The 26,102-nt window shown below is 40.4% G+C and overlaps 1 protein-coding gene across 1 annotated transcript in view; it reads right to left on the bottom strand.

Moving 5' to 3' along the window:
• Window positions 1–2,362: 2,362 nt before the first annotated feature.
• The window catches only part of SPTLC3 (serine palmitoyltransferase long chain base subunit 3), an 86,852-nt gene continuing 63,112 nt past the window's right edge, over window positions 2,363–26,102 (bottom strand). Inside the window, exons 8-12 of the mRNA XM_005445598.4 lie at window positions 21,730–21,949; window positions 19,452–19,578; window positions 6,613–6,748; window positions 5,485–5,614; window positions 2,363–3,120 (exon numbers count right to left, since the gene is read on the bottom strand). Of these exons, the coding sequence (XP_005445655.2) occupies window positions 3,007–3,120; window positions 5,485–5,614; window positions 6,613–6,748; window positions 19,452–19,578; window positions 21,730–21,949 (727 nt within the window). The 3' untranslated portion in view covers window positions 2,363–3,006. The remainder of the gene's footprint in view (window positions 3,121–5,484; window positions 5,615–6,612; window positions 6,749–19,451; window positions 19,579–21,729; window positions 21,950–26,102) is intronic.

The raw sequence follows: 26,102 nt of genomic DNA, 5'->3' as shown, positions 1-26,102 counted from the left end.
GTGAGGTAAAGGAAGGGCTAAACAATTCAGATAACTCTGTCAATCAGACAAGTCTTGAGTCTTCCCATAGCATGAAGGTCAAGCAAGATTTTATGTAAGACAACAAGACGCTGGAATTGCAGCTTGCCAAAAAAAAAAGTTAGTATATACATACGTAGATTTCCATTGGATTAAAATATGACAACTTGAACAGTTTTTGTTTATTGAAGGCAGTTCTTTTTCAAAACCTTCGAAAACAATTACAGAGGACTATATCTCCTGAGAACACGCATGCCTGAAGATGGAGTATATTCTAGGAAATATGTGACCCTTAAGCTAGATGTGCTAATTCCCTTATAAGTACTCCATCGGTTTTTTTCTTATGCCAGTTAAAATAGAGTCTCCAAGTGCTGATCAACTCTAAATCTGTTAAAATTGATGTAAATCTGGAAAAAATCCACTGAAATTACACCGGCAGAAAAGCCAGTGCCAGACCATAACCAAGCCTCATGGGGAAAATCTAAAAGTCTGAGGTTCCTAGGAGTTTTATTATTGCACCAATGGAGCAGGGATTGCTCCCTAACTGCTCCCCAAGCCCAGGGATAGTCAGCCTGTGCTTTCTCTAATGTGTAAGGGATGGAAGAAATCAGAAGAGAGCATATAATAAATCAGCTGACAGTCTCTGAAAAATAGCTGTCCTGTCTCCTTAATATGAGAGAGAGTAATGTTCTGAGGGCAGGAAGAATTCGGCTTTAGACAGAAAACATTCCCCTATAGGGGGACAAAAAGCGATCATTCTGTAGTTTAATCAATCTCAGGCCTCTCTTTGAGGGAAATAGTGTGTTGCCTGCAACAGCACGTGTAAGAACATTTGCTGAAATATAAACTATGGCTGTATACCCCAAGATAGAAGGTCAGAAGTCAACCGAGGATCTGGCCACAGAAGTTCAACAACAGATCAAAACGCGATGTATCAAACTCAGTACTTTTCCTTGAGGAACAGGTTGCAGTAATTTCTCAACCCATCCCCTTCACAGTAAGTGCACTCACCCGACACAGAAGGAAGCTGTACATCCCAAATTGCCAGGTTACTCAAAGACAAAGTTCAAGTTTCTTAATTTCTCCTCATCCCGTGCTTGAGTATTTTAATATTTATACAGTGAGTTTGCTTTTATCCACAAACACAGCTTCCTTGAACCTCTGCAGTGTTTTTCAGGTCCGCCTACCAAAGTGAAGGATCATACGGCACCATTTAGTCCTCCCCCAGCCCTTGATATATGTTTCCTAAAGCCGACATTTGATATTATGGAATGTGTTGTAATCAATTCTTAAAGTTATAGCACCACTGGATTTTTATTAACTTGCACAACAACAACAAAAATCCAACAAAAAATGGGCCCTCATAACCAATCAGCCTTGTTATATCCTGAAAGCTGCTTTAACAAGCAGGGAGTAATATAGTGTAATTGGTACTCCACAATTTAATTGTTCTGTTCTTAAATCTAATATTGCAGCTGCGGGTTAAGTTTACACCACAGCTTTCAAGAGAACATGAAAGTGTGGTACATCTGTGCAACAGAAAGCTAAACATCTCTCATCTGATGTGTTTACAATGACATTTGATAGCGTGGAATTGTTTGGAGTTCATTCTTAAAGCTGCAGAACCACTTTTCAACACCGCAAAAAAGGGAAAAAGCCTCCAAATCTCCTTCAAGCAGCTCAGCCCACATAAGCCTGACAATAATGCTGCTGCAGGCGTTGCAGGGAAACTGCCAGCTGTAACAATTCTTCCAAGTATCTTTGAGCGTTTGTCACCCTGACAGTGGAAAAGGGGAGAAGGACATCTTCCTCCTCAGATGACATAATCAGTTATTTGAAAAACAAACCACTCAAAAAAACCTGCAACTAGACAAGTAAACCAACCCCGGACGTTCATAAAACAGACAAACATATTTCAAGAAATGTTATTAGGTGGATGACTTTAGCACATTTAGAAATGGCAGAGTTTTCAATTTAACAGGTGGCAGAACTGCTTATGGTATCCTGAACTTCACATTCTGTATAACTAACAACTTCAGCATTATGTACTTGTTAGTGAATTTATTAAGCCCATAAGGAGTTCAAGAAACTTAGGAATGGGCCCATAAATGTCATCTGTAGTTTGTGAACTGCAAGTATCTGACTGTTTTGATCAAGATTTTTACGGGAATGTTAAATGGTTATTAAAATTATTTACTACTGCTACACGAAAAGGGAGCAAGCCTGCTGAAGAACTTACGTTGTGGTAAGATGTGCTAGGCTGTAGGTCAAACGCATTAGCAGAAAAGCATTTCTGTTTATGTCTAAGCCCAAATTTTTGTACATTACAAAGCTTATAGTGTATTTAAGTAGCAGAGAAAGAGCCTGTGGGTTGGAGGAGGCATTTTCCCTTTCCATAATCTACTGTCAGAAATACATGATCTGGTCAGGCTACTTTTCTTGTTCTCAGCATTAGCCAATTTTTAACATTTTCTGTCCTTGGAGAAATGTGTGATAGGGCAACTCAGAGAAGCTACTTTCTGCTCATTCCTCTGTAGCAGTCCACGCCGATGTCTTGATATATGCTTTTCAACAGATAAAAGTCCATCTCACTGATGAAGCTCAGCTATATCACCATACTGCACTGGAATCCATTCCATTTTTAAACTTTATTATTTCAGTCACAATTAAGACTATCTGTAGCCTTTTCATAAAAAGGGGCCATAACAAAAGCTGTATGTTAGCAACTTGATCAATGGATGCATTCATTCTGCATCAAAAATACCGTAAGAAGGACAGATCTCCTGGGAGGCAAATCTGTATCAATATTTCAGTCTCTTGAATACAGAAATCTGATACAATAAAATGCAACACCTGAGCTTCCCCTCCTTTCAATTAACCAAGAAACAAAAATTGTCCTTAGAAGGAAAGAAATGCATTCATATTTTTTAGTTTTCAGGTTTTCCCCCCTTTCATAGCATCATAATGTTCTCTTCATGGGTGGAAAACTTAATCTTCAAGTTCAAGCCTAGTTTCTTCATACAGTTCGGGATGAGATGACTTGGAATACCGTGAATATTTCAGATGTAGAAAATCACCCAATTCATCCAGAGCATTCAAAACCTGTAAGACCATCATACTGTGTCAGTTCTCTGGGAAGAGAAATGAAGTTCTAGTAAACTCTACTTTACAGCAGAACAGGAAGATTATAAAAGCATCAATTAAAGAAAATGTAAAGGGCAAATGGGCATATTTTGTTTTCATTCTCCTGTAGTGAATGTTAATGGAGTCATAGATGTACAAAGCATCTACAAGAATAGAGTTCACTCTTTCAGTAGGTTAGAGCTTATTAGTAAGTATATTAAATGAGCACAGATGAAAAAGAAATGACCTTTTTCTAAAAGCACAGGGAGATAATAGTCCAGATAAAGTCATCTTTGCTTGTACAAAAAGTATGTGTAAGGCAATACTTCAATATTTCCCTGTAGAACCCAAAGGTTGGAGTTGCCACTGCATATTCTTAGATGAACTCAGCCCACAGTGCTGATCCAAGTCATCATAGTCTGAATAATGTAAGATATTTTTAGTGCATTCAATTATCTTCCTGTATTAATATCACAAGCATAATTAATAATGCATTAATATTGTAATGCAATTTGCTGAGCTGCGTCCCTATCTTTCAGTAGATTCAAAAAGTAGCCAGGGAACTCTATACCGTAAAGAAGCAGCTCGGTGTTTTGCATCATCTGATCCACATTCAAGAGCAGCCAACCTTTTGGCATCAAAGAAGGAAACAGCAATTTTGATTTTGAGCCTGTTTCTGTTAAGCCTATAAAACAAGCTCAAAACCAAAAAGAAGTAATTTAGTAATGGTTTATGCAGAGAGATAGCTTCAAGGTCATTAAGGAAGTTATTCTTGGGAGCTTGCCCTTTCATGGATCTTTCCTCTTTTTAGTTCCAGGCTGAGATTCAAATCAAGTTTTGCCAAAGGGAAAAGCTTTCGTTGTGCTTGTTACCTGTTGTTACCATGGGTTTAGGCATAGTCACAAAGTGTTTGTCCTAAAACACTTTCCACCTGCAAGTAATTAAACTCAGGGTATTTCCATTCCCCCATACTGTAAGGACACGTAAAGAATGCCACAAGTGCCACAGCAATGATCCCACTTTCAAAGGCACGTTCAAGAATGATGCCTGGGGAGTGTTTCAGACCTTCACTGCTATCAGGAAGCAGCAAGGAGTGAATATGCAACGATAGCCCAAAACTGTGATGGGCTTGACATTTGGGGGTGGGGGAAGAGGAAGAAAATTAAAGCAGCAACCTCAAGAGATTAGTCATCAGATCAACTTCACCACCTATTACTAGTTACATAAGCCAAAATCTACACAGTCAAACCGCAGAAGCTGACAATGACCAACACAAGTACGTAGCTATGCCTTCTTCTATGCAATATATCATCATGGTATTATACTTTGTTAATAAGTATTGCATCTTTAAGAGCAGCAGGAATTTTACAGTGCACACATGCAAGGCAGATTTTTTGATGTTTGGAGAGTGTCTACACAGGCATGGGAGCTGGTCAGCTGGGCACAGCTCTGGCCTCAAGCTTCACATGAATCTCAGAATGCAAAGAGTGAGCCAGGGGCTCTCTGCAAGCACAGGTGCCTGCCTGCATGAAGGAGTGGCATCTTTCACTCAAATGCCTTCCGTGTTCATGATGCTTTGCTTTGCCCATCATACGTGTGCAAAGAGGAAAAAGGAAGCCTGAAATTTACTGTTAAGCCTCTGTGTTTCATGCCTCTAAGTCAGCTTATTCTGAGAATGAAAGAACGTATATCAAGCCAGGCCAAAACCACCTTTGGCAAGAAAGGGAGATGGAAAATTTCAAAGAATTTATTTTAAACACATTTCTGACTGCATTGGAATGGAGGTTTATGATGGAAGTCTCAACATACTCTGAACAGTATTTCTGATATCAGAGAAAGATACGGAACTTGAGACAGGCCAGACAGCACCAATTAAACTTCATTAGGTTCAAACAGTTCCAAATACTGCTTGCAATTTCCACCTGTACCCCCAAGGCTGTCCCATATACTTCTGCAATTCAAGAAACACGTGGAAATATGGAATGAAAATAAGGGTAAGGGAATCTTGATTTTCAATTATTTTCATATCGTTTCAGGTTTCCTACTCTGATAGTTTTGACCTAGCATTTAACTTTTGTCTTGCTGTGCTCTTCATGTAGCTCTTTATTAGTGATGATGGATTTGTTCACTATTAGAAATAGAAGAACATAACAAGTTAACTGTCCTGTAATCTATTTTAAAAAATAAAATATATAAGGCTAAATTGCCTTTAAAGATCAAGTGACAAGGCCAGAAAAACAAATGTAAAAATGAATTATTGAGATTCAAAGTAACACACAGAGAGCTTCTCCTAACCTCCTTTGCATCTGAAGTTAATTTCAGCGGCACATCTGCTGTGCTTACCGTGTTTAACATCTCCCGTGTATGTGCAGCTGATACACAAAACCGAGCCCTGGATTCTGTGATAGGAGTAGCTGGAAACCCAACCACAACCACCCCGATATTTTTTTCTAACATGCGTCTTGCAAAAGCCCTAAGGAGAGAAGAAGAAGAAAAAAACCAAAAGCAAATTATCTTCAATAAACCGACCACAGAGAGAAAACATTCAAGTATAATAAAACAATGGGTAAAATCCTGTCTTCAATTGAAGTGGATGGTAATATTCCCATTGAATTCAATAACAGCCAGAATTTTACCAGTAGGACTGAGATTCTTTGCTGCTTAACAGCTCGTGAAGCCAAGTGTGTGTCAAATACTAGAAGTGTGATGGCAGAGAGCACTGTAGAACAGACAGGATTCATTGATGTCAGTGAAAGGCTCTGAGTGCAAATCAAATCGTGTGGGCATTCACAGTCCCTAAGCATGAAGAGGTTGGGCTTTTGGAAGGTGTAAGAGCTGAGTTCCTGCACAACAACAGGAATAAAACAATCTACCTGATGGTGTCTTTGTGCTCACAATTACTCTGCCAGTTTAAGAACCTTTTGTGTGGTATGTACTAGACCTAGAGCATACCGACAGCCTAAGCCACTTGCAAATATTCCCTTACAGCACAACCCTTACATTATGCTGTTACCGACTTTTGGTCTGCATGTCCGAGTCAGTGCACAAGTGCTGCTTGATAGGTACCAAATGGTAAAAAATGCAAAGACTGTTCAAAGGTCAGATGGGGGAAAATAACATCCATCCAAAAAAATTCATACATCAAAGGCAATACGTCTCTTGTAATGATTACAAATTAAAAAAAACCCCAAACAATCCAACAAATTCAAAATGGTGTCAAAAAAGTATTATTCCAGAGCAAATTAAAAAGGATAAGAGAAATTTTAAAACTTCTGAATACTGAAACAGCTCAAAATCAATCCTAGGGCCAAATCTAAAATAGAACATAATTAAGTGATGAATTCACCTAACAGCATATGTTTCTCCCAAGAAGCATCTAACACACATAATTAGATTTTTCGGAGTGTATACCAAACAACCTATGAACTTGACCAGTGTTTGTTTTGACAACAAGGTTTTTTTGGTACTTACCCTATCTTACCAGGCATATAAAGGAGTAAAGGAACAACAGGAGAATCATCATTGCCATAAATGATGAAACCCATTTCATGCAGTCTTCGTCTGAAGTATCTTGTGTTTTTCCCCAGCTGGCGCACTCTTTGGAGTCCTGAAATGAGTCAGTCAGGAGAACAGTCAGTGCAAAGATCATAACTGGAATCTAGTAACAGGCAAGAAACAGCTGTGGGTAACAGTTAAGAAGTTTAGCTGAAACACGTATGTTGCTGTCTGAATCAGAAAAAAACCATGGAAAGAGCTAAATGCAATGACATTGATTATTATGGCATTGTAGGAGAGGTAACTGCTATTGCTGTACTTGTGAGGTGCTTCCCCACCGGCAGAACCAGTATGCCTGCAGGGGATAGGCAGGTGACCAATTCCCTTTGCTGTATTGCATTGAATAAAGCCTACTAAATGACACACACTATAGAGAAGTAGTTATATGCTTCTGTGGATACAATACATGTAGTGTGTGTTCCTCCTCAACATAATTCACTCTAAAGGGAAACAATCAATGTCTACAGATGTTGATACAGATGTCAGTATATGCATATCTTTTCTCATTTACAGTATTACATAGGGGTCCTCATATTTTAGTTGGTTCTGTGCATACACTTTTTTTTTTTTTTAATTCTGTGACTGTAATAAAGCTTAAAGGAGAAAATACCGAATTTTGGGTCAGCTCATACTGATGCTTTTGCTGCAACTTTTTAGACAGAGGAAAAGCATCCAATGGTTACCAACATTCAGCATAACTCCAGTTACTCTAACACGTATCTACAGATGTAATCCCTTGCTGACTTCTGCTCAGTTTCTCTGTACTCTTATCTTGCTATTATTATCTCAATATCATCATCTGACAAGAGACTAGTCATTCAAGACTTTCAGACACAAGTTTTGTTCTCTGCATTGTCCCTGGCCTCATTCAGTCATGAATCCACTGATGTGTCCCCCAGCAAAACTGACAGGAGGGTTGAAAACAATTATATTTAACGAAGGAAAAAGGCAAAAACCAGCAGAGAAAAGATGTGCTTGAAAAGTCATCTCAGTCTTTTCTTTTGCAGTGTCACCAAGGAGGTGGTTTCTGACAAGTGCAGTTTCTTCCCCACCCATTGCATACAAAAGGGAAGAGCCATACTCAGCATTACTGTAGGCAGGAGATAGAGTATGTCCATTCCCTACTCCACCTGCATTGTATTTCATCAGAGAGCTGATATATGCACTGCTCTTCCAATGCTGGAAGGTGCTGACAGGGATGGTGCCACCTACCCCATACCCACATGCTGCTCTTTCCCACCAGTACCAGTCCTAGGTTCACCTAGCCACACAATGAATCAAGTCAGGTCTGTCATCTGCCTGACCCCGCCAGAAAGAAAACTGCCAAACCAATGTCAAACAGATGGATTCTCTAAACCTAATCGCTGTGCAGCTGCTTGTGCCTGCCCAGCAGAGGTGGTGGGAACATGTGGTAAGGCTGGGATTTAGCAGGACACATCTCAGCTACGCTCTTAACTTTCATTTTCCTGCCGTTCATCAGCCCATACTTTCAATATCACTTACATTATGTCACCAGACATGAACACTGAAGCCTTCAGTACAACTCATTTCCTCTTTTTCCCTTTGCTTTTAAGGTGCCTTTGCACAGATGTATTACGTTTTCACTCTCCATTTATTTTTTCATTTTACTTTACTTTTCATTCGCTTCATTCTTCATTTACTGCTTTCTGCTGTCAGCCTCCTCTGACTGGATGCCTGTTTCCTAATTTCCCATCTTCCTCCTTGTAACCACAGTGGTCAGTTAGGCAGTTGTAACTGCTACCTACCACCTTCAGCAGATTTGTCCTCAGACCGCATTCTGCCCCACCACCTGCTGTGGCTTTTCTTCCTATTCCCTCTTGACTAAGATGGGGATTACCACACCTACACAAACCTCTTTTCCATTAATCATTTCTGAGTGCACGTAGGTTTGAACAAGATCTACGGCTTCATCTGTTCTGTATCTTCCCAAATCAAGGTTCTGTCAATGTTCTGACTGGGAAATTTATAGGGAAACTGGGACTTGCTTCACAGTGATCAGTGTTTTGCTGAACAAATTAAAAGATCTCATAAAACCAGTGTATTTGTAACTTCATGCACAAAACTGCCCACACAGACAACCTGTTAGTTACAGTTTCAGTCATTCAGTTTAAAGCATTCAGTGGAAGAGATCTGCTGGGTTAGAAAGGGCCACAAATAGTTTAACCATCTCTCCAATGCTGCTAAAACAAAAACAGCTGTGCCAGAGCAAGGAAAACAAATGAAACACAAAAGCATCCTACTACAAAGCTTTCCAGTCACTAATAAAAACAATAGTCTGTGGTATTTCCAAAAATATTTTTGGTGTAGTAGATCTCAAAGAACCAGGAGGAAATATTGAGGAGGAGGAGAAATGGGGGCAGGGGAGATGGCAAGGAAAGGGAGTTAGAGAAGAACTGCAGGATAATGTGTCTGAAGTCTAAGAGAGTTTTTCCCTTGTTAGAATTTGTCAAGATGTTATTAGCACCTCCTGAATGCCCAATTACAAGGAGGGTGGAGGAGTAACCTGAACTGGGGTCTCAAAACCACTGCTGCTTCTTGCTATCTCAGCAGCCTCTGAACTACTTTCCAAACTCTCAGTCTACAGCATTTGAAACTACTAGATTTTCAATTAGGGAAAGTTTTCACAAATGCAGATGTTCTTGGCGAGTGCAGTCTAAGACTCACTGCCTTCTCCTTTCTATTCAGCTGTTTACCACAAAGCTGGAAACAAAGTGTCAGCCATGCAGGATTCCAGGCCCTTTGCTGTTTATCAAACCATACGCGCATGGCCCCAGTTATCAGTTTGTCCCTACTTATTTTAGGTACTGGAAATTTGGACTCCAAAGCAAGAGGGGAATCCAGTGAAGGAAACATCAGAGCTGAAAGGGAGTTTCAGGCAACCCCCTAAAAGTCAAACACCTCTTCCTTTTCCAATCTTCCCTCACTAAATCTATATCCTCAACCAGTTTGTGATGGGATGGATCCCCTTTGGAGACTCCCTATGAGGCTCATTTCAAGCCAGCCAGTGCTGATGCAAAAGAGCCACTTTAATGTTTTAGCAACAACCCAGAATAGTAATTTCATTTGCAGGGATGTATTAAAGAGCCAAATAAAAGATCAGAGCTCTCACATATATCTGGAGAGAAAAAAAGCACATTAGGAGACGATTGCTACAACACTGCATTTGTGGGTGGGTGCCTGGGAGGAACCTTTTTCTTTACCAAATGTCAACACTTTCCTTTCTCATGTTAAGTTTTGTGGTCAAAGACTACTTGCACACATCATATACACACCCATCTTATATGCTGTCCTGATAAAAGCAATAAAAAAACCTTGAAGTTTGTAACTGTATTTCAATGCTTTTTCGTTCCTTTATGGGACCCTCCGATGTCAGATAAGGAGGCAGATCTGAGCAAAATGTTTATTTTGGTCTCATTGGCCCAGTTTTTCCCCCATGCTGTAGATTAAATCAGTATAAGAGTGATGAGTTCAGTTTAGAATTAGATCTTAGTCTAAATTCACTGGGGTATGTTTAACTAAAGGCACTGCATTTAAAAACTATTTTCTTTGATTCTTGAAGCTGTGATCTTGCATCCTTTATTTTTATGGGGTCAAAATCTGCCGAGTCAGACCCTTGAGCTAAAATGATATAGCTGCTTATATTTGACTGTAAGAATTTACCTGTAGGCAGTAATTAGAGAATCAGGTCCTTAAACATTAAATATATTCGTTCAAAAATTCTTAATTTGCAAAAACTTTGAGGATTTACAGTCTATGCAAATAGCTTACAGCACACATGCAGGATATCCAGTTATATTCTATAAAACATGTGAACCACAACATAGCATATGTTCAGAGAAAACAGCCTGGACAGGGAAAACTGACCTTTAGCTAATTAAAACTAAGCCCACTAATGCTCCGGAGTTTTCAGCTAAGGTTAAGCATGACCTCATATTAAGAGCTGTACATGTTTTTATGAGCTGAATTAAGAAGGAATAGAAAGAGGGAAGACCAAATGAATGATCAAGGATTCTAAATTTTGCAAGTTATTTTCACACTGCTTGGAGCATAGCCCATGATTATTCCAGCCTATACCCGAATTTTGTTGAAATACAGTATTAATTACCTGAATGGTACAACAAAAACAGATTTACTGCATCTGCAGTCCACCTACTGCTGGCAAATTTAGCATTTACATTCATTGCACTGCTTTAAAAGTATTCGGTTTAATGCAAAGTTCTAAGGTGTTTGCAAGTCTGGGGAAAATGCTGATTATATTTTTATTTCACATGCATTATTGCATATTGCCGTTTTTAGCTCCTTAATTTCTGCAGCCTTTTAGAAGGCTTTATAGCTCTAAATTAATATGGTTTAGTGTAAGGAAAAATACAAAGAGAAGGCAAGAGAGGGAGAAATGATAAAAGATAGTGGCTTGCTCATAATTTCTTTGAAGCAACAAGCTTTTTAAGGGAGCCACTTGGAGTAAAATTTGGTAGATATTTTGTCACATGCCAGCCTATGGCTTGAGACCTGCTTTCAGTGAGGAGCTGCTCTGGAGTTGGACAGCAGGAAGGCATCCTGACTACACATCTGAGGGCCTGATCTCAGGCCCGTGCTACCTGGCACAGCTCCACGCACTTCAATAGAGCTCTGCTATTTATGCCAGCTGGGGACCTTATCCTGGCAGTGAAAGAGGTAGTAAACCTATCAGCTCTCTGAAACAAAAGTTTGTTTTCCTCTTCCAGAGATGTCTGCTTTTCACTCCTGCAAGATTTTAATAAGCAGAGAAGCTGGCTGTGTTCAATTCCTGCACAAACATTCTACCTTTGAACTCTTCCTGTAGGCTTGTACCCTTGGAAATTCTGACTCAGTATATTGAAAACAGGAATAAGCAACCTGTAGCCTTTCATAATCAAGATCTCAGGTGTATTTTAATTGAAGGAGAGCTATTTTTCCTGAACCCATTCCAGGAAAGATAATTCCACGCCATACTTTTTTTTGGCATGCTGTGGACTCTTCAAGGCACAAATCCACCTGCTTTAATCTTCTCCAGCTGTTGTTTCATGGAGTCTTTCTAGATAACTAGTTACACAATCAAACTTTTACATACTGGTGTCAGTGTGTCTCTTCAATCTGTGTCCCTTGGATGGAGAACTCCCTTCCCTGCCCTGCTCTACTAACTAGATAGTAAAAAGCAAACTTTCATAGGCTGAAAAAAATTTGGAAAACAATAGCTCTTCCCCTCTAAACTGTTGCAGATGGACAGATTTTCTTTTTTTTCTCTGGTTCCATTGTAAGAGTAACACACATGTACCTCCATGTGCATTAAATCACAAATAGAATGCTATAAAACTGGGGTGCCTAAAGGAAATATGTTCTCAGATAAAAAATCTTTATAGAAAAATAACTTTGCTATGAATTGGGGAGAAGTGAAGACATTTTCTTCTACAATCTAATGCCAACTAGAAACCTAGTAATTTCAACTTAATTCGGCTGCTAAATAAGCCCTTAAGGACTTCTTTAGTCAGTCCAATTTTAACTGTGAACTGCTGAAACGCTTTCCAGAGCAGATTAAGGGAAGAAAAAGTCACAATTTCAGCTGAAGCAGAAAGGAGAAAGATTGTACAGATTCTGTCGTTTTTACCTTATTTCTCAAATGAGTCAGCTGTGCCTACCCAGCACCTTCATTCAGATATATAATGTAAGCATTCAGTGTCCTGCACAAAAGTGGGGACAGAGCAGCCAGCCTTGGCTGAGCCTTATTTACTCCCAGCACAGGTGATTAATCACAAAGCACGTCAGTCCCCCTGCTGAAAGCCAGCCAGTGCACAACACGCTCCATCTGTATCACATTAGGTGTTTCTGAAATGCCAGTGATCTAAACGCTGTTAGAAAAGGCACTTCTCTCCTTTGTGCTTCTCAGGCTGATAACAGTGCTGGATTCCTTGGGCATGGGCAAGCAGCATCTGGAACAGAGGAGGGATCCTCACGCTCTGTCCCAGCAGCAAAGGCACCCTTAAAAGGCGACTGTGCCCTGGAGCTGCGTGTTGCTGTCCCTGGGGCTACGAGTCACATCCAAGTATGATCACATCCCTCCTCTGCCTGCAGTTAATACTGATTTGAGAATACAGGGGACACCTATCCATGGGTGGAGTCTGCTGGAGGACTGCAGCACTGATTTAAATTTGAATATGGAGAAAGTGACTTCAAACGAGGTAGAATTTGCTCAAGCCTCAGAGCTCTTGCAAATCACTGTGAACACTACTACTCCAAAGCCCCTGCTCGTTCAGATCAACTGACCTTTCATGGGTACATTTGGCTTCTTTTAGGAGGTGGACCATGTAGCAGGTGGCTCCACTGGACAGTGCTGCTCACTCATTTTGGGTAAAGATAGCAGAATTTAGCTCTGTTTCATCATCCACTGCTAAGAGAGCATCTGTGGTGTTCAGCTTAGACGAGTAATAATCACAACGACATAGTGTCATCATTAGCATCTTCACTGTCATAGTGACTCGGAGCCCTGGTCATGGAGCCAATGCTTGCAAAAAGGAATAAATTTGCTTATGCGCTTTAAATGTAAGTGCACGGTTATAGGGAATATTAACTTAAAATTAAGCCAGGGTTCAAGCATTCTACTTGATGAGGACCCAAGAGAAGCAAACATCTCAGAATGAAGCAGCAAAATGAGAATTTGAGAGGGAACAGTAAAAAGATATATTTTAGTATTACTGATTCTGCAAGCTGTTTTGAGCAGGTTCAAGGGCTTCGTCACCAAGTAGCTTGAGGTATTAAAGCTTACAGCTGCACTTTCATGATCAGTTCAGTGTGGCACAGATTTTCCTAGCTGCAAAAGGGATTGCTCCTTTCAGCTCCAGCTGCGCAAGTGCTGGCACTGTAGCCATATGGTAGATTGGCTCAGCAAACCGGTTTGGCTGTAGGCTAACCATTTGTGGGAGGGCTGGTTATTTTTCAGCTGGATCAGTTCTCTGATTCAGTTCATTGCATGACTGCATGAACACTAATGCTGGTGTTAGGAAAAGGGGCATGAATAAGGGGATAGGCATGGGGGAAAGGAAAAAAGGACAGCAAGACTGCCCTTCCTTGCGCCAGCGCTGGTTTATGGCAGGTTGTAGTGATGTTAAACTAAGGTTTTTGAATTTACAGAGGACCCTGACAGGCAAAGCTAATATTTTCAAAGGATCGCTGAGCACAGGTAACAGTGGAAAATGCTGGAAACTGAGCATTTTAAGAAGCTGGTCGTCCAGTTATACAAAAATCTAAGGCAGACAGAAACGTTTTAAAAAGGAACCTTTAAAAACAGATCTTTTTAATGCCAAGCCCAAACAGAAAGTGTTCTGTTGCTTCTCACAATCTGAATGAGCTCAAACGCAAGAACGCAGTCTACCTAAAACAAAGATGAAAGTCTGCCTAAAACAAAGATGAAAACTAGTAGTTGCAAAAAGACAATCAGTAAAAATGACAGCATAAATTAACATTTTAAAGAAACATTTTCTATCTAAACAGCCTTAGGAATTATCTTTTAACATAACAATGGCAGTAGATTCCCGAGGATAGGGTTTTAAATTTTTCAGCATCCCATAAAAACTTACGAAAAATACCTGTTGCTGTTGGTGAATTGTTGTTTGCCATGCATTAAACAGAAAAAAATGATGCCTTTGCAATGCTGTGATTTGTTTTTTACACCACTATAATATATTATTAGTTATCAAGAAAATTACTTTAGATTTTTTAGCAGTCTTAACCCTGTCTGCCTAGTAGTTCTATTTTTTACCTGTCATATTTAAGTGTAAAAATATGCTTTTAGCATTGTCAGGCAGAAAAGGAAAAAGAAAGGTCTGAGGTCACAGCTGGAGGGGCTGTGTTGCATGCAAGTATGTGTACTTGAAAATCTGTGCAGGGTCCAAACACTGAGTCAACTACAGTCTTATCATGGGGATAAAACCACTAAGGCAGCTGCTGAGTTTCCTGAGGTATCTCCAGTGGTGTAATGAGAAGCTATGAGGAGAACATATAAAGAATATCTATATTATGAATTATAAAGAGTAAAGGCCATGGGAACTTCTGCTTCTCCTATCTTCTAATAAATGAGGAGAGACACATTTGAGATGAAAAGGCCACAAAGGCTTAAGAGGGATAAAATGATATTTTTTTTTAATAGAGTCTATGAACTGAACCGTGGAACTTGCTGCCTTATGACATTACTAAAGGAAATACAGCTGCCAGAAGTTCATACACTTTTGAACAACTCTATTATAGGCACTATGATAGTATCTATGACATTATGGTACCAAGAATGAATGCGCCTTGTTCTACAAGCCATCAATTTTCAGAGTTGTGTGAAACATGGCATTGAAAAACATCAAGCCTCGAACTCAACTAAAAACCTGATTTCACATAAAAATGGAAATACATTTGCAATTTTGCTTGTCAATTTCTGACTCTTCCGTCAGTCCCTCAAGAAACAAAGGACTCTGTCATAGTGACCCCAATGTACTCCTCCTTCCCAGGCAGGAACAACTGTGCATATCAGTTTTGAGGGAACTACTACTATCTTCTCCTAATTCAGCATTTCTTGTGCTTCATTTTCTCAAGTCACTGTGGGCTGAGGGTTGGCTGCAGGCTCTGCAGTATCCTCCCAGTCACGTTGTCATGACATTAGTGTCTCACAGCTATCACAAATATTAATATGGGACATACCCATCCATTTATAGATGGTTTCTCTGGGAGTTACTATGTCTTCTCTGTATCTTTTCACTTATGTCGGTGCAAGGCTTTTAAAATGAGAACTTGCCCATCCAAACTGGAGTCTCCTACTGCAAAGGAAGGTAAACAGACATCTTGCTAGCCTACCTCCACAACAGTTTGTTGGCCAGACAAGGCAAAGGAGTGTTTGAGGTACCAGCACCAGTTTGGAGGGTTCTGTGTTTGCTATAGTTTCGTGCAGACACATTTGTCCCTCCTCCTCTCCTTTCCCATACTAGGCCCTTTTTGTTCACTGCCTTTCCAGCCCATCTCCTCAGCACCTCATTTTATCCTGGTCTCCATCCTTATCCCTACGTGCTATCTGTTCCATGTTGTGCCTCCTTTGCTTGTCAGTCTCTCCTCTCTTTAATCTTCCTGCTTCACCTCCCTAAGTGCCTCACAGTGCAGGATGGATGCAGGTGCTCAGGCCCATCCCAGTCGTCTGTTCAGGCTTCAGATGAGGCAAATTCTTTTCAAGCCCCCCCAGCTGAGCTGGAAGTTGCTTCCTCACTCAGTGGATCTTGGCATTTGTCTGTGTTCTAAGTAGAGATTTTTTAGAGATTTGCAACATCCCAAAATTCAGATGGTATTCCACAGACATGGCAAAATTTATAAACTTGGCTATCAAAATCAAAATCTTCATCCCAAAGCCTGGAGAAACTGAAGTTCTTCAGGACAAAAAGGATTTTCTAAAATCTGGGTTTTTTTCCCCTTTTTTGTTTTTCCTAGATTATCAAACCCCCATATGTATGTCTAGCCTTCTCCTGAGGAAGGACTGAACCTTTTTGTTGATATGAAAAAATTGTAGCCTGAAACAGACACCTGCTGTAGAATATTTCCAGCTAAACAGTTTACGTTTCATAGAATTATTTTTAAAGTGCTAACCTGTTCCTTCCTTGTAATGAAGCTGCTGTGCCCCCTATGTCCATAAACATCTATTCATATCCTGCAGTCATGTGTCTGGTATACCAACCCTGTCCTGGAAATGCACTTCCTTTCCAAACGACCATATTCTTACTAATTGAAAAGAAGGGAAGAAAATGTGGGAGATCAATCGGCTGGATATACACCAGGATAAATGCAAGCAGTATTGCTGCCTTTTGGGCCTCTGGCAGCACCACTATATAATTCCACCTATGTTACTCTTTTCTAGATCAGCTGCTTAACAAATCAGTGGAGAATAGCAAGAAATTGAAAGGAATGTAAAAGCTTGATAGCTGGGAAAAATCAGAAGAAGATGGCTTGAAGTGCTAAAAAATATAAAGAGTTTTCAGAGCAGCAATTTAAATTATCAAATCAGCCTTCTTTCTCTTAGATTTCTATTAATCTACCGAGGCATCAGTCATGAAGTTCAGATGTAAGAACATGCTGGATTAACACATTTGCCATCCCATTATTTCATACTCTTTTCAAGAAGTACCCTCCAGTTAACATGGAACTTTCTAGCAAACTCTAATTACACTCTTTCCCAAAACATTCCCAGTATTTTTTGCAAGGCTCCCTCCCCCACAGAAATGCTCGCTAGAGGACAAACCATCAGTGGACATCTCCTTATAAAGGATTCCTCAAATCATCCTGTGGGAAGAGAATGCCATTTGAAATAAATTACAAAATAAACTCCTTTTATCGATTCAACAGGTTTCCAGAGAACAAAGGTTCCATACCACCCTGTGGCAACTCTGGCTCACTTAAAACTTCTCTGCCAGGTATCTCTGCTACACAGTGGCTCATGCTCTCACAAGGACGGCTCACATGCAGGATTCACCATTTTCTATGATAGCAGACCAAAAAAAAAAACCTCAACCAAAGCCACTGTTGCACTTAGAAACAAAAATATCTAAGAAAAGACAGTGCTTTCTCCCTTCTGTTCCCCCCTCTTTTCTAAGCCACCACCTTCCTCTCTCTGATGCCAAAGCAGCATTGTAGTATAGTCCAGCATAACATTTTTTCCTGTGTTTTGGGTTGTGGGTTTTTTTGTAGTCCACAAGACAGCCTAATGAAGGGAGGCCCACATGAAAGAAAAACCAATAGACTAAAATAATGAGTCTGGCTCAGAAGGACAAGAAGCATTTTTACACATCATAGCCAGTTTGCTAGCCTTTGTGCAATACTTTAAGTTGAGATATATGATTTATTTATTTGTTTTTCTATTCTTTTGCATTTCAGATTACAAGACACATTTGAAAAAAAATGACACAATTCTAATTTATTTCATAAAGGATTTACAGAAGACTTAATAAGCACTTATTTTGTGCAGAAGTACAAACATTGTGTCATTAAGCAACCACTGCTTCTGGAAGAGAAAATACTGCAAACTCTTAGCCCTAAGACAGTCAGACACACGCATCTTAAAAGACCGTCTTGAACCAAATTCTCCTATTAGCCGGCACTGAACTGCGTGCAGAATCACGCTAGCTGAAGAGCACTTTTAAAAGGCTTTGAAGGTTTGGAAACGCTCTGCATGTTTAATACTTTACACGCGGCATCTAGGGGAGCCTGGTAGGCAGCCCTGGGGACGCTCGGTGTAAGGCCGCCCTCTGACGGCAAGCGCTTCCCCCGGCCCGCGCAGGGAGCCCCCGGCAGCGCGGGCGGCACCTGGTCCCCAACGTCAGGGAAACGTCACAGCTGGTCCCTTCCACGGAACAGCACGTAGGCATCTGCACACGCAACCTCGACCTTTCGAATTTCAAGCTGGAAACAGTTGTTACGCTCTGACTTCTCTGCCAAAACGACAAAAGCATCGTTTCCTCACTGTCTACACGTCGCACTGGAGTTCTGCTGCGCGTTGTTACTGCACTCAGCAGTTTGGCGCTAGGACCAGATTCTCTGTCCCTCCTTTTGTACACTGGGGTCTTGTAAATTCTGGCCTCATTGAAGGGCTGCAATAAACGTCTTAACAGCCTCGTGCCTATCACGGTTTGAAACTGCCCTCTAGGGCACTGCAAAGAATAGTGCAGAGCACTATCTTACCTGCTCTCATACGTTCTTTTTCCTTTCCGTTCCCACCTAACCCTGGTCCTATCTATCAGGGAGGACTAGTAAAGAATTGCTCCATTAGTCCTACACAAGGTAGGAGAAAACAGCACAGCACAGTGCTGCTGGACCAGTATAAAAGAGATTGCAATTCAGAGCAGAGCCTGTATCTTTAGGTTCATGTTGCAAAATAATATGATTCTTAGGCATTCCTGACAAACAATATACAAATTCAAAACCCACCAGCTTTCCTCTGAGTTTAGATTTAAGACCTAGAACACTGGATACATATCAGTACTACTTTGAGACAGTAACAGATAGATAGGTCACACGATTGTTTTGTTGCTTGCTGCATAGAAAGCATGTTAAATGGAGGAATGAATGGTAGCTGCATCTGAAACTTGAGGAATTTATATTCCTAATATACCTAAATAAACTTATTTTTTTCATACAGATACCCAGTAGTCAATTCTTTTGGCACAAAGTGTACTTCAAAACTAGCTTCAGGACAGCATAATCAATGCCTGAGAAAGATAGGAATTATCACAATCATCTTCTCACACCATTATTTAACATACAATACCTGTTTTGAAATTCTGCACCATGCTTGAGTTGCTTGCCATTTTGAAGGTTCACACTTACAAAGAAGTTAAACTGACAGCATCTAGCCCATAAACAAAGGCATGTTGTTACGAACCCCTCCTACAAAGTCAGAAAATCTACTCAAGGGCAATTCACATACTCCTAATTTGTTGCTGTAAATCAGATTGGGCTGGCAACCATAGATCCAGAATTCCAGAATGTTTCCATCCCCGCTGCACGGGAATGAGTGTGGAAAAATAAATAGAGTTGATAGGACTTATAAGCATGATGATTTTTATATTAATTTTACAGTAAGAATTATTTCCTTTGTGTTACGTTACCATACTATTTTGCTGCTGGATGACATTTTGCATGTGCCTGTAAACAGTAGATGGTCTGGTAGTAATTGAAATAAGTGGTTAAAGAAGGTGGCTTACCTTGTGTTGTCCCGTCTAGTCCCATGAGACATTTCATTGCCCTGATGATTTGCTCTGCTACAGGTGGACACATAGATGTGGCGTACACAGCACTGTGAGAATGAGTTCGTAAAAAGTCCACAAGGTCCTTACACAAGCAAAACAAAGCATGAATGAGCTTTGAGCTTGCCAAACAGCAGATTTCCCTCTTAACTACTGCAGGAGTGAGAACACGCAAAAGGAAGATGATGTTGCACCAGTTATTGGTTTGCTTTCTTGGCTGCTACTGTTAATACATGGCCTGAAGAAACATCAGGCAGGTGCAAACACTTTACCGTTTAAGTGGGGCAATTACAGCTGAAACAGAAGTCTGGAACAGAATAATATTTACTTCTGCGCTAAGATCTATTATAAAGGAGCCAAAATAATTTAAAGACCAATGAACAGCTGAACTTAAAATACTGTCGGTTCCTCTCTGTGAATGAAACAAAGCCTACATGACATCAGTGTAGTTTCTCTGCCACAAGACCTAATGCAGGAAAAGCAAGCTTATTGCAATCTGTTTTTGGCTATTTAGCGTATAAGTTTCTTCCATCTGATACTTTCCATCAGTGCGGCAGGGGCAGTCATGTTAGAGCCGGTATAGTTGCTTTAACATTTCCTTGTGTAACTAAGAGCACAATCTGCATTGATGCACTGTTGGCACGTGTAAAGCACCAATAACTCTCCTGAATCCAAGGATACTGTTGGAATTTGGCCCTTGATTGAGATCATCATTGTTATGACAGCTGATACCTCCCACTGCAAAGTATCAGAGTAACAGTTACCAACTAAAAGCTAAGCGCATGTTAGTGAGAAAGGGGTGCGGCCTGCTTGAAAACTGGCTTTGATAAAAAATACCACCAGAAAAAAAAAGCCAAAAAGAGTAACACAAATTATTGCCAAAAAAGCTGTATGAGTCTATGCTCCAGTGTTCTAGTCTAGTAACTTCAACGCTAAGGATAAAGATTACCTAACCTTATACAGGTTATGCATTGCTATAATGCAATTGTAATCCTAAGGGTTTGATTGAATAGCTGAGAAGGCTTCTGTGCTCTAACTGACACAGAATAAAAATGCCACGGTGAACTTTTGGCTACAGAAATGAATGTAGGTATGCTAGGTGTGTTGGGTGGGCAGCTGCCACCAAGGCCCTGAGACAAAATTTAGTGATACATGCAGCGAGGAAAAGAGTGACCCACTTTCATTTCAGAAGACTTCCAAGGATTAGGTAATGAATTAGTTCAGAGTGCTTTTCACAGGTCTAGGCTTACTATAATTTCTAGTACATTAGCCACATTGTCTTTGATAAGAGTTAAACCTTCAGATACAAATTCAGGAAGCAAAGGAAACAAAAAAAAAATGATTCTTGATGTATTATGATAGCCTGCTTTAAGATCTCCAGGGGCAAAACCAAAAAAGACAGTAAGAAATATACACTTTATACTTTCTTATAGCCCTTTTATTCTACTCAAGTGCTACCCTTATTAATGTTATCCTGACAGCAACCATAGGGGCTGTCTAACCAGACTTCCTACTCATTCAACAAACTACTTCAGAAATACATTCAGCAGGATATGAAAAGGGTAAATAAACAGCAACCACTTGATATCTCTGTCAAGCAGCAAAACGGATGACATTTCACAATGGAGATGATTATGCTTTCTCTTCTTCTACACCCCCAGTTAAAGCAAGCTCAGCTCTACTTTTTGTTGACATCTGTTGTTGGCAAGAGGTTGTTTTGTTAATAGACATAGAGCAACCAAGGACATGGATTTTACTATTGCAAAAGGCCCTGAGTAACCCTCTTTCTTCATCCTCCTAAAAATGCAACTATGAAAATTCACAGCTGCTTAGGAATTTTATTATCAGTGGACGAAACTGTGGCTTTAATCTCTCAATATTGCTCCACACACTGTTTACAAATGTGAAATAAAGTAATGAGCAATCTGCATGCAAATTAATGTAGTGAAGTATGTTTAGCCAACCACAACGTGTCTAAACATTTCCAAGACAAACAACAATCATCAGGGTGGCACAGAAATACCCAAAACAAGCAAATTACATAATATGAACATGAGACAAAAATAAGAAAGTCTGACTGTTTGATGTGCATTTGGGATCCAGACATAAATGGTACTAACTTTGGAATAGTGCTCCTGTGAAGCAGTCAATGCAATAAGATAATTAAATATATAACATATTAACATAATAGGAAGGTACTCCCCACCATGTTAAAACATTTGTGTTTTTCTTTTACCTTTCTGCCAGCTATGTATCCTCCAGCTGCGCCAAAGCTCTTTGTGAATGTTCCCATTAACACGTCAACATCATCAGGACTCATACCGAAGTACTCCACAACTCCTCGGCCCGTTGCTCCCACTGCACCAATGCTGTGAGCTTCGTCCAAGTAGAGGTAGGCTTTGTATTTCTTCTTCAAGGAGACTATCTCTGGCAGACGCACAATGGATCCTTCCATGCTGCAGATAGAGAGAATCATGGATGAACAGCAAATCCTGTACTCTCTTTAAGATACTGCCAGAAAACATAGTCATTAATTGCTTTATTCCATGAAAGATCTTCTGGAACCTCGATTTGTATTTACAGTTCAAAGAAAAATTGCAACCCTTTCCCACCCGTAGGTGAATATAAAACAGTCAAACAGTTCTAGCCTTCAAACAATCCAAACCAGTCAAAAGTCTTTGAACATTTAAAAATTTTCAACACGCCAGAAAAGGAAGGAAAGGTATAAAGCAAGACGGAGATACCCAAAGCAGCACATTGCAATTTACTACAAAACGAATATTGTAATGAATTCTAAGGAATTTCTATAATTCAGTCTGGTCCCTGCTTACTTCATTGTCAGCTACTGTGGCAACAATTGGAGGTAACAGCTCTACAGTTACGGGCGCAGAGGAGCTCGGTCTGACATGCACAGGAGATGGGCCCCATGAAACTCACAGATGGTGCTGTGCATAACTCTAAGCAGCCCCAGTCTTCAGAGCGGACAGAATTGGTGATTAGAAAAGGGAGCTTAAATCCACTCTTGCCAATAGTTGCTCCTAACATGTACTTCTTGGGAAACGTAGCCTGCTACCTAGTACTCAAAAGGGAAAAAAAATAAAAATCCACTTTTTCTTTTTAATTTCTTACAGCCATGCAGGAAAAAGAAATATTCTGAACTTGCACTAATGGTGTACTGAGATTTGTAGAAATGAGAAAAGATGATAAATCTTTTGTATTGTTGGTAATCACATCAGTATGTTAGAAGGCACAGAGGAGTTGTATAGCAAAATGAAAGCCCAGGGAGATGAATAAGAAATGCACTCTAATCCCATTAAGATAAGTATCAATAATATTGCTGTGAAGACTATTATGTCTTGAAAGCCTTTGTGAGATGACTATAGCTATGCTTGGATGTGCTCTGATGCGCTCAGTGTCTGTTTCATAATGAGTTAAACATATTCTCTTCCGCTAGCTGTAGTGAGCAGGGCCTGAAATGCTAACCCACTTCCTACCAAACACAAAGGGAGTACGCTGTGTGCCAGGAAAACCAGCGCTCCCTGGCTAAGGTGTGCAGCTAAGGGGTATCCCCTTGCAAGTGCTACAAGAGTTTCAGGTAAGCAGAAACATTGTTCACAAATAGCATGTACAAAAGGGCACTACAATCACCACAACTTCTTAGCAAGTTTTAGGTCCTGGATCACTGGCTTTCACAGAGTTTTTTATTGCCACTCTAGCTGCACTATGCAGCTGGCAGTTTGGTAACACAAAAGGAGCAGGATGTGCTTTTAGAACTTGGGAAATTTCTGACAATTTTAGTCGTCCTTCATCCTTTGGTCTCCTGACTAAGCTTGGAAACATCTTGGTCTCCAGCTTTGAAGGAGACCTGCCCATAGGCAAGTCTCCATTAGTTTGAATGAACAGCATGGGGGAGCAGCCCTGGACAAGGGTTGCCTGGGCTGTTTGTACTGGGAGGTTCAGAAAGCCTGACTGTATGTGCCTGGAGGCATATTTTTGGCTGTCAGGTGACTGCTGGCAAATCTTGCCCTTCTCTCTTGCTCAGACATAGAAGGGGCAGCTGTGGGTCTGTATATCGGCACCATGGCCGCAGCAGTAAAAAAGGGTGGGTTTGTACTGCAAGCTCCTGAAGACTGGGCTTTCTCACTTTTCCCAAATGTCACTTGGCAGCTTGGGGAGTTGCAACTTGAACTACCACAGCTATTTTCCTAAGGAATACAAGGGCAGAGCCCACAGTCCTCACATAGCCCAGAGTCAAAGCATTAGTCAGCTAAAAATTATACGGAGCCACTGTGTGCGCTTGGGCACGCAGCACCATACGTGCTGGGGGTGGCAGCTTTGGGCTGCACCTGGTCAGCCTCCAGGTTGGCTATATGGTCAGCCCGCTATATGGCTATATCAGGTCCCTCTGCAGAGGGAGGTAAATAGACATCCCACCCTCCACCTTCCAGCAATACGTGGGCAGACCAGCTAGGCAGAGAAGGACAATAATACTTTTCCCCACATTTACGTGGATGTTATTAGGTTTAGTGGCTCATGGCAATTCAGATGGGAGAGACAGCATTTATCTTCAAAAAGAGAAGAGTAAGAACGTTAAATTAAAAATACAGAGCTTGATTAGCTGCTTATTTATGGAATGGAAGCAAGTTGTTGCTGAATCCCAGAACACATAGAGCTGGTACACGGCTGTTGTCAGATTTAATCATTAAAAGCATTCATGAAAACTTTTCTTACTTGTATGAGTAGATTTCTCTCTGAACTCTAGGCTGTTTAGCAAAACTAGGCACTTGTATTCAGTTCCAGTGTTGATTTACTGCTCTTGAAAGATGCTGTCTGACATAAACATTACAATAGTTAACAGCGATCCTAACATGGCCTTGAAGTGTCCATGAAGCAGATAAAGTGCTGCTGGTTTCGTGTACATTTTCTGTGCTGCCTTTCAAACAGGCCTCAGCCCTCCTGATGGCAGAGATGAGAGTTGTTTTGCTGCCTACTCTGTTCTTGGTCTCTCTTTTGACCCTGGGAGATGGTTTGTGATATGAACACATAAGCTCTGTTTAGAATTGCTCCAAGATAAAGCTCACTTCACATAACCCCTTGGATAGCCCAGATGGAAAGTTTACAGGATCCTTCAGTAAATATTGATGTCAACTGAGTTTAAGCCAGAGAGCCAGAAGTTCTGTCTCAGTCTGGTTGTGTCACTTTTACAAAGCTATTGATCTGTTTCCAGATCTGCTCAAGCGCGCAGGGCACATTGAAAAAGCTGTATGCAGATGAATATAAACCAACTCTGCCCAGGCCAGACGTTCTCATTACGTGGTATTACATCCTGTCTTGTAGCAAAAATTATTAGCTTGGTGACAGGGATGTAAAGCTGCTAGATTTCAGCTGATCCTCATCTCCCTTGTTCAGTGGGCAGGCACAAAAGCTTGCCTCAGTACACGCTTAGTTTAAATCTGCTTCCAGATGTGAGGAAATAATCCAAAATTTTGGGATCACTGAATTCTAAAGCTTGATTTAATCCCTACCAAATCACTGATATTCCTCCTGATGCAGCTAATGAATTGTGGAGCCAGGTGCTTTGAGAGGCAGGAGGTGTGCAGTTGTGCTGGTCACTTCACTTGGAACACAGGCTCGCGCTTGGTAAGTTTTTGTCCAGTTTATTTCAAAACTTCTCAGGAAAAGGGTTTTCTACATCCTACTATGGCACCACAGTTTCAATTTAATTTTTCTGTCAGGAAAGTTAATTTACCAATATTGAATCTGTTATCTTCTTCATAATTGTACCACTCAATGTCTTTAAACATGTCCTATAGTAGCACTATCCTTTCAATGTTTGCAAACTGTATCTGTTCCTCTTTCAGGCTAGTTTGTAATTGGGAATATCCCTCCTTTCCTGACCTGTTACTCCCAAGACTTATTCATTCCATTTTAATGTTTACTTTAGTTACTGTTTTCTTACATAAGCCTTGCACATTCATACAACAATCTGTTTTGCAGTTTAGAGCAATAGTTTTAAGGAAACTTTCTGACCCTGCTCTCAAACACAACTCCATACGCTGAAATGATAGAAATGTTAACCTTTAATGCTGGTCCCCAGCCAAAGACATTAAACGTTACCTGATTCTTTTCTGGAAGTCCAGTCACTTAATCCCAGGAAATAAAAAATAACCCTGATAAATTTCCTAAGGTATTGGCACTGAATCCCAAGGAACTTCTAATGTACATGAAAAGGCACTGGACAGTATCTAACTGATCAGAGAGCTATTTTCTTAGCTGGAAGGGAAAATACCCAAATTAAATTAGAAGCAGGGAAAAAACAAATGAAAAACAATCTGTTTTGAACAGTTTCTGGTGCCCCATAATTCCTGCCCTGGGCTTTGGCCTATCTGACTCCTAGGTAAGCATGTGTGCAAGACAGCAGAAGCCTACCACAAATCATGCAAGAACACAGTAACTGATTAATCCTGAACTGGAAATGGTAGAAGCCAAGGAAAACATTATCTGGAATTTAAATAATAGAAATATGATTTAGCAAGTCTGTTTAACCTGTGTCCTGGACACTGCCAAAACTTGTTCATGCTTTTTATACTGAAGATCAATGGTTAGATG

The sequence above is a fragment of the Falco cherrug genome, chromosome 13 (assembly GCF_023634085.1).
Source record: "Falco cherrug isolate bFalChe1 chromosome 13, bFalChe1.pri, whole genome shotgun sequence".
Lineage (NCBI taxonomy): Eukaryota > Metazoa > Chordata > Aves > Falconiformes > Falconidae > Falco > Falco cherrug.
Note: the sequence above shows the minus strand (reverse complement) of the source record. Positions and strands in the feature narration are given on the sequence as shown.